Source organism: Gavialis gangeticus, unplaced genomic scaffold (assembly GCF_001723915.1).
Source record: "Gavialis gangeticus isolate Ggan-Ray unplaced genomic scaffold, GavGan_comp1, whole genome shotgun sequence".
Lineage (NCBI taxonomy): Eukaryota > Metazoa > Chordata > Crocodylia > Gavialidae > Gavialis > Gavialis gangeticus.
The window spans coordinates 87,422,514-87,434,341 of record NW_017729034.1 but is presented as its reverse complement, the minus strand read 5'-3'; the positions used below and the strand labels follow the sequence as shown (position 1 = coordinate 87,434,341).

The following is an 11,828-nucleotide window of genomic DNA, read 5'->3' as shown; positions in this document are numbered from 1 at the left end:
GAGGATCGTCTCCTTAAGGAGCGACCACTCTTCTTGGACACCTGGCTCCCCTCCCCTCCCCTCTGGGACCTCAGTGCTTCCCCTACTATTCTCCTTAGCTCATTGAAGTCTGTCCTCCTGAAATCTAGGGCTGCTGCCTTGCTGTAGGCCTTTGCCACCTTGTGCTGGATGGTGAATTCCAGCAGGCGATAATCACTGTCGCCCAGGTGGCTGAGCACCCTCAGCCCCCTCACTAGGTCGTCACCTGTGGCCAGCACCAGGTCCAACAAGGCGTCTCCCCTGGTGGGGCTGTGCACCTCCTGGGTTAGACGGAGGTCCTGCATTCTGGCTAGGAACCTACATGAGCGGTCAGACCTGGCTGACTGCTCTTCCCAGCAGATGTCTGGAAAGTTCAGGTCACCCATGATGACCACATCCTTTGACCTAACTACCTAGTAATACCACAGTGGTCAAAGAGATTTAGGGTATAGGTGATTCTTACTCCCTCATATAGTTCTACAGTGCTACCACTTCCCTATTCTTTCATCCATCTTTCCTTATCCTTCAGATTTAAGTTATTTTATTCCTTTCTGTTTGGTACTGCTGTTCTCTGCAAGTCCATTTGTAGCATCTGACAAAGTAAGTTGTTGCCTATGAAAGATCAGACATTTCTGAATGAGCACTCTGCCTTGCTTTATGCATATACTTCTACTCAACTTTTTGCTTTTAAAATATGCATTCTTGGGATTTTAGTCATATGGGCATCTTTGCACATGCTTCGTGGGGGGGAGCTTTAATTAGAGTGGTTCATTCAATGAGCTTTAGTTAAAGCGACCCCACTGCCATTTTGAAGCACAGGGACACTGAATACACAAGACGCAGAGACTGCTGGAGCACACTGATTAGCATGGTTCAGCAGATTCAATTAATTGAAGTTTTTTTGCTTGCCCTCAGGCCAAATTCAACACATTTTCACAATGCAATGAGTGATATTATAATCATGTTGGTAAAATCACAGTACTCTCTGTAATGTATTCCTCACATTGGATGTTCAAGGACAAATACTATTAGTAAAGACAAACAAAAGCTCCATGGAAATTGATAAAACTTTGCTCATTTGCACCAATACAGGGTTTGCCCTGTAGTATTTAAATTATACAGGAAAATAAAAGCTAAGTTCCTTGTCACAACAATCTTCAAAGAAAACGACTTAAGACTTTCCAAATAATTTTAAAACTATTAGTAATGATAATGGTATAGATACAAGAGGATGCATATGTGACCATATAAAATCACTTGTACAAAATCACAAATGCTGTTGATTTTATCAGACTTCTGGATACAGAGCTACTATAAGACATAGTGTGAAAGTATGTCATCACAATCATCTATTCTTTATATTCTAGTAATATTTAAAGCTATGTTAGGACTTTATTCAAAGCGTTGTAAAACCATTAACTAGCTCATCTTCACAGTGCTGCGTTGCAGTATTGCTGTCACTGTTCAGATGAAAAGAGAGTAAAGCAATTAAATGATTTTCCTTATGCCACACAGAACATCTGTGGCAAAGCTGGGAATAGACACTGATAAGTTCTTAGCCTATGCTCCCATGGTCTTTCCTTTAGACTCTGCATTCTTTCAGTAATTTTTAATGTAGCTGTCAATGTTGTGCAGAAATTAATGGTAGTTAATTAAAAAAGAAAAACCAAGATCCATACATATTGTTTATTGTTTTACTAGAAAATCTTCAGCTTTGTTAAAGAAAAAAAGAGACTACATTGCAAGGACAGTTTCAGAGTAAAGTAAAAGCTATGACTGACAAACTTTGGGCCAATTTCAGAGTGTTGAAATCACCAACAAAACTCAAGAAGCAAGAACTTATATTATATTGTGACCTGTAATTCACACCTTTTCTCAGGAGAAAAAAAAATCCTGAAAATACTGCATAAACTGATCATTTTCAATAATATCACAATATTATGTAATTCTACAAGGCAAGTCTGTAGTTCCAGTAAAATCACTTTTTACTGGTAGGTAGAACAGCAGGACAGTTTTCTTCAAGGAACCTTCAAAGTTGCTCAGTAACTAGCCTCTAAGAAGAGAGGAATTCTTTGGTTGGTTTCAGAAAAAAAGAGGCTTTTCTATACGCAATGCTGCCACAGCAAGTGCATCATGACTCATTAAGGGTTTAAGAACAAAAGACTTCTCATGACGTTCATGTTTAAACTACAGTCACCATCTATGTTATTTGCAAGTGATGGTTTTATCACTCTCTGCTCTATCATTTTCTTTCTTATCCCAGTCACCAAGTTCCATGACACTAGCTGTGGTAAGAAAGCCCAGGTAGCACATATTTTAGTGTGGATTATGTGATTAGGAAAGGGTGTATGTCAGTGGTTCTCAACTGGTGCTGCAGCATCCCAGAGTGCCACAAGGCCCCCTCAAATGTGCAGTGACACAGCCAGGTAAAACTGCCATACACATACCTGCTGCATTAGGGGTCTCTCGAGCACCCTTTCTAGAAACAGGGGTGTGTGGGACAGTTCCACCCATGTGCCTCTTTCTAGTAGGAGCAAGGGCAGGGCAGAGGGAGGTCCAGACAGGAAGGGAAGCATAACACCAGCCAGCCTCTGCCCATTTTAGGTTGATCAGAGTCAAAATGCAGGCAGGAGCCCTTCCTGGGCTGGCCCTTCCCCACATGCCACAGCCCTTCCTGGGCTAGCCATGCAGCAGGCATGTGGGACACTTCCACCGGGAGGCAGCATAACCCAGATGAGAAGCACTGAGTTCAGTTGAGGCAGCACTATCAGTGGTTCTGAACTGGGAATGTCACCACATTCAAAAAGGTGGTGGAGAAGTCCCTCGCCCTGAAAAGATTGAGAACCACTGGTGTATGTAATATAGGTCAGATACATAAATATAACTGGCCTCTCAATTGTGATAAGGCAAGTTAATTTTCTTTTGAATCTTTGCAAATTATTTGAATGTGAGTCATGTGAAGTGGTGCAGCAACAGCTACCTTAATGGTTGTGAAGTAGACTTCTCCACGGTGCTGGTAGGCTACAAGAGTCTGTTCTTCTTGGTTCCGAGCCAACCGGACAAACATCATCCAGTTTCCACAGTCTTCATTAGGAGTGTCCAGAAAGTACTTTCCTCCATCCTTCAATACCTAAAGAAAGGAGATTGGGAAATGGGAAAAAGGATAGTTATAGCAGACCCCTAGAAAAGAACACACTAACCTTTGTATTTCTGTGGGGCTTTTTGTTTTGTTTTGAGGTTTGTTTTTTTAATCATAAACTCCACTTTTTCTTGCTAATATGCTCTGAAAAATAACAATTGTTACAAAATAGATTATTCTTGTTGAGCTTACTAATAAAGGTTGAGAATGGGTGATTTCTAAAGCACCTAGTTACTAAAACAACTGCTGATATTTGTTTGGAATACAGAATTCCAGGTTACATTTGACAACATCTGTGATACTGTTATTGTAGTATCTATAATATAAAAAGATAGTATTTTAAGATTTAAGCACAAACAAGTAGGCAGAAAGATGAATTTTGAACCTTAATGTGCTTCCTGAGTGCTTGATCTCTCCACTTTTAATGCTGTGTTAAAACTGTATTCTGCATGGAACAATATTGTCATTGATATGAAAAATCTGGCAAAGTCAAGTCCCACTAAAGTGATATTTGAACACTCTCTTGACTGACCACGTGTTGCATTCCTAAAAGGAGGTAAGTACTAATGAATAATCTTGCCGTTCACTTCACTTCACTTTATTCCCTCTAGATTCCTTTTAAATGGAAAAAGAGAAGGAATATGCTGGGAAGGAGGTCTTAGATCTGCTGCTGAAGCTGCACATCCATGGTGATTATGCTAACACTTCATACAGATATCCCGTGCATCTGTTCCATTAACCCAGTGATTCTCAACCAGAGTGCTGGAGCACCCTGGGGTGCCTTGAGATCCTTTCCAGGGTGCCACAGGTTGCCACACAACATTAACACCATTAGGTGTGCAAACATGAATCACAAGATAAACTCAGAGATTTCAGATAGAATCCATAGTGTTAAAAACATTCTGACCTGTTGTGGTCTCTCTCAGTTCTTTGGAACGGAAAAGTTGCACTTGTTTTTCTTTAGTCAAAAAATGAGTGAAAAATAAGAACTGGAATTATCCAAGGAGTGCTCTGAGTCTAAAAATGTTGAGAACTATTACATTCATCATCTGAAAGCTTACAAAAAGTTATGAAGCAGTTACGTGACATTTCCTTGCCTATTAAGAAATTGTTGCCTAAGCTTGCTAAGTTTGTAATGAAAATACATTTTTTTCTGGAGAAATCCTGTGCTCAGTCACACACTCAGGATTCTAGAAGACAGAAAACAAAGTTCCTTTTGCTGTGCTGTAAGAAATTCAGATAAAAATCTGCTCCCATTCTCTGCATCTGGGGAAGTAACTCATAGATGAGTAAGAACTATGCCTTTAGGATATACCAGTATGCTAATTAAAAGCATGGCAAGTCCAAGAGGAGACCATGATGGGGACTATAACTTGGTTAAAAGATAGCTAAGAGAAAGAAAATAAATGTGTTGATTCATCCATGCTGGAATACATGTTATATTTCCTGTTCCAGTAAGAAATGCAGAAAGAAGGGGAGGTGGAGAAAAATTCACCCCAATGAAAAGCAGGTGCTGTTTGCAATGTCAGCTTCCCATAAGTGTCCCACTGGGAGGTTAATTCTGTGCATAACTTGTTTTAAGAGATTTCCACTAGCACCAGGTGTCAGAAGGAATGGATTGTATTAGCTAATGCTGCTTGCTTCTGAGGCTGTGTTGCCTGGCTATGGGTTATCAAGCAGGGGGCAGTGGGTATTCTGTGCTAATTCATCTATTTCCTATGCAAATACATTATATTAGCCATAAATGGTGTAATCCAGAATGAAATCAAGGTCAGTAGCACTTTCAGTTTATATGAGAGGGTCTACTTACATATAGCTAGATACTGAAATACATCTCTATGGTCAGACCAAAATACAAAAGGGTTACTGTAGTGAAAAACCCCACAGTAGTCAGCACACTGCCATGACCTTCCTCAGCCGCATCCTGTGCAACCCATAAAGGATGATGGAGTGGGAGAGAGGAGTTTACAAAGGTAAAAAGATAACCAAGTTTGTGGCAGTGAAGAGAAGAAGACAGACTGTCAGTTCTTGACTCCTGGAGAACAGCTTGCTGAAGGCAGAAATGGGATACTTTGAAAAGTCTTACGGGGTGGGGGGTTCCCTAAACACCTCCAGCACCTCACAGCACTCTGCTCTACCCCTGGTTCAGCTGTCTCTGAGCCCTGGTCCCACCTAAGTGTGCCAGCGAAGGGAAGCAGAGGTAGAGTCTACCAGGTCTATTATCACGGACTCCATAAAAGGAAGACAGTTTGACCATGGACTACCATGGAACATCCCAAAGGGAAGAGAATTCTACCATGAGCTGGTGTTACTTTATTTGTGTTTGGTTCCTTTTGACCACTAATAACCCCAGAAGGCATCAGCTTCTACAGGCCATGCCAAGGTCTCCTATAACTAGACCTAGACATCATGGCCCGGAGACTGGATGACACCTGGGTTCCCTGGGTGAGAAATTCCATACAGGTATATATACAGGCTGAATACTATTTGCATCACAGTAGTGCCCAAAGGCCTCAATCAGGATCAGAATCGGTGGGCATTATACAAATATGTAGAAAGATATAGTAGCTTACTAACTTGCAGTTCCAATATACAAGATAAACAAGAAGCAGTATGTCACATATTATATCTCTTGTGATTATATTTTTATAAGTCCCCATATTGACCGCTTTGCTATCTGTGCCATTGATGTTGATCCAGTGCATCAAGCTTCATTTGTTTGGTGAGAGAGTTGTTTTAAGTATTTTTCCCCTCCTTTAAGGCTACCAAAAGTATCAAAGCTTTACCTGTGCTCCTGTACCCCATGGGACAACTTCCTAATATTAAGCAGACTCTGCACTCATGTATAGGTGCCCTCTATCGTGAGGTACTAGAAAAAGGCGCATTAGCTTATTTTAATGCACATTGGTGAAAACGCATGGTTTTTATGTGACACTTTAATATGCATTAAAATAGGCTAAGGCACATTTAAGCACATGTGTAGGTGTGCTCAGTATGTGATATTCTAATCAGGTTATGTATTGTTAAATGCAAAAACAAATGGAATAATTTGACCTGGAAGTTAAGAAACTTTGGCAGAGGTGCTCTTATCATACGTTAACATCAAAGTCTTACATCAGGAACATACACAGGAAAAAGAAAGATGTTTATGATCCTTACAGATAAGCAGAAATACATCTAAGCTCTCTTGTAATACCCTGAAGCCCCATAAAGCAAATTTTCCAAGGCCCAGCCCAGCTGGAGTTGGTTACCTGCAGAACTAGCCTGCTGTCATCATAGTGGGTCAGTTTTGTAGACAGTTTGCCAACATATGGACCAAATTGTGTTCTCTTCTGTATGACTTTCTTAGCAAACACTCCCAGGACTGTGAATAAAAGTGAGACCAGTCTAAGATGAATACACATATCATTAACTATTTCCTAAATATTTACAACTGAGAGAAAAGAACCAGCCAAAAAAAAAGAAGGACAAAATGAACTCTTCTAAATGAGTGACCAAGATATGAACCATGGGCTAGATCCAGCCCACAGACCTGCAGGACTCCCATGGGTCTAGAAATTTGGTGGTGCAGCAAGCAGTGGCAGTGTTAATTGCTCTGTAGGCCAGATAATACAGCACCGCACACCAGACTGGACCTGAGGACCAGCCCTGTGAAACAGACTGAGCCCATAGATTGGCCCTGCACAACAGAACTGGCTTGCAAACCAACTTCACGCCACTCATTTGGTTCATAGGGCCGGAAGAGCTGAGCACCACTGTCCTACACTACAGCTGAGCAACATATCAGGAAAATTGTTCTACTAGGTAAAAACCTTAAAAATGTACAAGAACCTGGAATCATTTTTAAAAATAGGATTTTGATTCATTGAATAATGTTTGGAAAATCACCTAAGTCACAATGGATTGCACACTTTTTCCTTAAGAGAAAATTAAACAGTGAGATAGGCATATGCAACACTCAAACCTGCTGATGTTTATCTGCTGATAAACAGCATTTCATATGCAAGGTGTTTCAAACACCTTACATATGTGACATATTGCTTTGTATAGTTTTGTCAAAAAATCCAAACCCAAAGTAAACTATTTTACAATGTCCATTATTCCTCTCCATGAATGTTGATGATAGCACAGAAGACCTTCTTTTATTTTGCTACAAAGCTAACTATAATTAGATTTACAAAACGTAATGGACATATCTACAAATTAACAATGTCCAAGTCTGGGCACTACAAATTATCCTGTTGCCTGAAAGAAACCATTCTTTCTATAGTACCGATCAGAAATGCTGAAACTGTGAATTGGACAAAATCTTACAGGCTTCCTGACTTTTTGAGGGGAGGGGGGGAAAGGGGAAGTTTAATTACTGCTTCGTTTATATGTTTCTGTTGAACACTCTCTTTGCATACCTCCATCACAGTCAATTGAAAAAACCTATCAGTAATACTGCATCGCTATTGATTTTGAATATTTCTAGTCAGGTTATCTATAATGACATTTGCTCAACAAAGCAAATCAGCCTCATGCTGTTAGTGTATATGGCATTCAAGTTCATGGTGGCATTCTGCCATCAATCTGCATGGAAATTCATGGAAAGCCAAGCACCAAAAAAACCCCCAAAAACTCAATAGCTGGATTTCTGACCTTAATCATACTCATCCAAAAACATAGGCTGCGCACAACTGCCTTCAGCAAAGACCGCCTCTAAGTTACAAACCAATATTAATACTCTTGTCCCTCCTAAAGACTGTACCTATAAGAGCTAAAATACTTACTCTGTTGGTTCTCAGCTCGCAGCTCCAGCACTTGTAAAGTGAGGTAGTGAGGTAGGGTAAGGCGGGCACGGCTAGGAATAACCCTGTCTTTAACCCTGATGAGTGGTCCATGGAGTTTGCATTCTCCTATAAGGTTTTTGCCACAGTCCTCACACCCTATAAGCCAAGAAGAAAGCTCCTAATTATAAAAATATCATACTGTTTTCTACTTCACAACAAGTTGAGACTGGAAAAGAGAATGGAAGAGAATGAAAAAGAATTTCTGGCATTTATGCAGCAGATTTCATGCTGGAGGATCCCAAAATACATCCAAGACTTTAAAGGGCGCACAACCTATACACAGGGATAATTTCACCCTCAAATGAAATGCAGCCACCTCCGAAGAGGAGCAGAGCAAATATTCTGCAGTTACACAGCCACATAAATAAGACATAAGATTTATCTCAGGCTGCAATATTTCTTTAGCAACATCTTATCACACATGTATTCCCTGTTCTAACCAACAATCGTAGGTTAGCAAAGGAGAGCATGGAAGTCATGGTAGCTTACTCAGTGTGAGCTCATGCAAAATAAACAGTGCAGGTTGAAGGATCATTCCTAAGCTCCAAAGACTCTAATGCTACAGTGTCCTAGCTGGTCAGAAACTGACTCCCAATATTTGTGTGCAGGCCTGGACATAGGCATGGGTGAACCGAGCAGCTGTCTGGGGCCCAGACAGAAAGGAGGTCTGAAAAAATTACAGTCACAAGAAAAAGTTGTAATATTGTGCATATACGGGACTGGCAATGTTATCAATTGAAAACAAACTATTTAAAGATATTGATACCACAGATGTGATAAAGACTTTTGCAACAAAAAAAAAATTATCTTTGGCAAAGGGGGGCCTGATACTAAAAGTTTGCCCGGAGCTGCCAGGAGTCTAGGAACAGCATTACTTGCGTGTATGTACGTATACAGGAATTCTTCATCTTGTTCATTTTTTGAGCTCATGATGTTGAAGATGGAAAATATGTACGCTCAGAATTCTCAAAACCTTTGTTTACATGATCTAAATAATGGTCATCAAAGGAACAACACAAAAAAAGTTTTTTAAGCCAAGTTAACATTAACAATTTATACTAAATATAAATTACAGAATGCAGTTACAAAGTTGTGTAACTCCTGTCAGTAGCAAGTAGTTGTGTACCACTTCAGAAACTAGCCGTTAGTTTATACTGTAAAAGCATGCTCCCTAGCCAGTCTCCAGAATTCAAGTGTAAACTGTTCTTAAAAAATAGGGTAATTTTGTTCATTGTAAGCTACAGCATTGCTTACTGAAGCACAAAGACAAAGGCCCAAATCAGTATTATTTATACCTGTGTTAATGCACAACACAAAAAGCTATTTATCATCATACTTGCCCTACTTGAACTATTATCTTTAAACCACTGCAGACTTTTCTTTTTCTTATTGTTGTTGTTTTTAAAAGATTAGGGCTAGTTAAAACACTTTAGACAAATCTTGTATTTTCCCCAATACAACATGCACCTAAGCAAGGAAGCTGATTTTCTGACCAAAATGGAAGCACCTTGCATTGAGTCCTGCTCCACAATGAAGCAGCTGTTGCATTACTATTCAGGCAGCTGAGAGAGTCAGCTGACTTAATGGCTCATTGTTCTTTACTCCAGAGGGGTTAATGATCATCTCTTCTCTTAATGGTTTTGATGGTCCACTAATCAAGCTAGCCTTGGCAATTGTCTGTGTGCTACCTGCTCCTAATCTCTCTCTCTCCCGCAATTTCGCAGCCTTGAAGCCTCTTATGCTCTTTTTGGAAAAATGGATCCACCCATAGAGATCAGTCTTCAGCAACAGCTATTGTTCTAGCTTTAATTAAGCAAGAAAGGGAGGGAGAATCAGCTGAAGACTAGGCTTTGAACCTGATCTGTACACCCATAACTCTGAAACAATATTCTTTTCTTCATTCTTTCAAAACAAGGTCCAGCTTATATTCCAGGACATGCTATATGACAGAAAATACAGCGTACTTTACATTTTTCAGCTTTAAAAATGCTAAAATGTTATCAGTGTTACTGGTAGTCTCTGAAGGGTATAGCTAGCAACAAAATGTTCAAAATTAAGAAAGTAAGCTTTCTTTGGCCTTTCGTTCAAATTCTACAAATGCTCACTTTCTCTATACAGCACGTGTCAGCTACCAGCATTAAAACAATGCAGTAGTAAAAAAATAGTTAAAACACCACACAAGCTTTTATGATTTAGTTATGGTTTATGAATTAGTTAATTTCAAACTTAGCTTTACTGTTGGACTGAAAAGCTGACAAACTACTTGTGCTTAAAAGAATTCTCTCTACATTGATATATAGCATTAGCTCTAAACGTTCCATAACGGAGGAGCAGAAAACTTTTTGAAGATGCTGAATTGTATAATGAAAATGAGCACCTGCATAATTAATAATTCCAGTGCATCTTAATGATGTATCAAAGAGATTTAAAGAATACTTAGGACAATAACCTTTTATATTACAAAATACATTATTTCTATAATACTTAAAAAGTTGGAATTTATTAGACATCTTAGGAGGGAGAGAGTGTGTGTGTATTTATATTCAAATTATATCTTAAATGAAAGAACCCAAATATACAAGTCCTGCATAGCTCCCATTGAAGTCAAAGGGAACTACATATTTATTCAGAAGCAGAATCTGGCCCAATAGATAACTACAAAGCAAAATTTAGGACAAATGGCACAGAAGGCATGTTTAGTTACTTAGATAACTTTTCTCAAGGGATAAATACAGACAGTCAAAAAGTCCAAGGCTGAATCAATTAAATCTTTGTAGGTTAGTCTAAATTGCATAGATTGAAGCGATAAGCAAGTGAACAGACATTGACTTTTGATTCCAGAAAGGTAGTAACATGCCTGCAGTGGCCCAGGCCAAAAATTGGCCCTACCCACTGATCCCTCTCTTACTTAAGTAGCCGGGCCAGATTGAGGCCTGACCATGCACCTCCCCCCCTCCGCTTGAGCGGGGTACGGGTGGGGAAGCCCCTACCAGGCAGACTGGAGTTGGTGTGGGCCAGGGTGAGGGTTTAAATCCCACTCCCATCATATTCAGCTGGCTGAGCCGGGGCCTCCCTTTGCTCAAGCAGGGAGGAGGGAAAAGCCTCTAAGGGCTTCCCCGCCCACCCCATCAGGCAGACCCAGGCTGGAGTCCATGCAGGCCAGGGTGGGAATTTAAACCCCCCCATACCCCTCCATCACACTCAGCTGGCCAGCCTGAGGCAGGGTTTGGCCATGCCCCGACCCTCCACTTGAGCAGGGGGGCGGGGGGAAAGCCTCTGAAGGCTTCCCTCCTCCCTGCTGGACAGGCCCCAGCTGGGATCCAGTGCTAGGATTTTCCTCCTCACCCCCTTCTCTTCCATGTTGCTCCATCTAGGAAGCAGAGAGACAGGGCAGACACTGTTCTGCTGGAGCAGACAGTATAGCACAGCCCAGGATTGCAAAGCATCCTGGCGTGCTGGGGGACTGTGAGTTAACTTGAATTGGGAGGGGATCTGGGACAGAAGTTCCATAAGTCAATTCAACCTAAATCAGCTAAGTATATGCTGTGGTAGTAAATTTAGTTGGGCTTCTGGCCTAGACTAGAAAAACAGACAGAGACCAGAAGTGCTGATACTGCTTATTTCAGTTAAATGTTCTGAGATAAGGAATCCTGCATGCCTTGTTTTTGTCTTGATATACTACCCTGTGTATGGATGTTAAGTTTATTTTTCTCTCTGAGAAACCAGAAACTGATAACTATTTCTATAAGCACAATGTTTCACTCTTCTTTAAGTAAACAGCCTATATATGTGTGTGTGTGTTAGATCAGTGATTTACTGTTCAAGGTCGTATTTTTTTT

At 40.4% G+C, this 11,828-nt stretch overlaps 1 protein-coding gene across 3 annotated transcripts in view; it reads right to left on the bottom strand.

Annotated features, from left to right (window-relative positions):
• Positions 1-11,828, bottom strand: part of PLAGL1 (PLAG1 like zinc finger 1) — a 52,419-nt gene that overhangs the window by 7,736 nt on the left and 32,855 nt on the right. For 2 of the 3 annotated variants that reach the window (XM_019527573.1, XM_019527572.1), the window contains 3 exons: positions 7,930-8,085; positions 6,409-6,521; positions 2,999-3,148 (listed from right to left, as the gene is read on the bottom strand). In XM_019527573.1, the coding sequence (XP_019383118.1) occupies positions 2,999-3,148; positions 6,409-6,521; positions 7,930-8,085 (419 nt within the window). The remainder of the gene's footprint in view (positions 1-2,998; positions 3,149-6,408; positions 6,522-7,929; positions 8,086-11,828) is intronic. The other variant, XM_019527574.1, reaches the window with a different exon arrangement.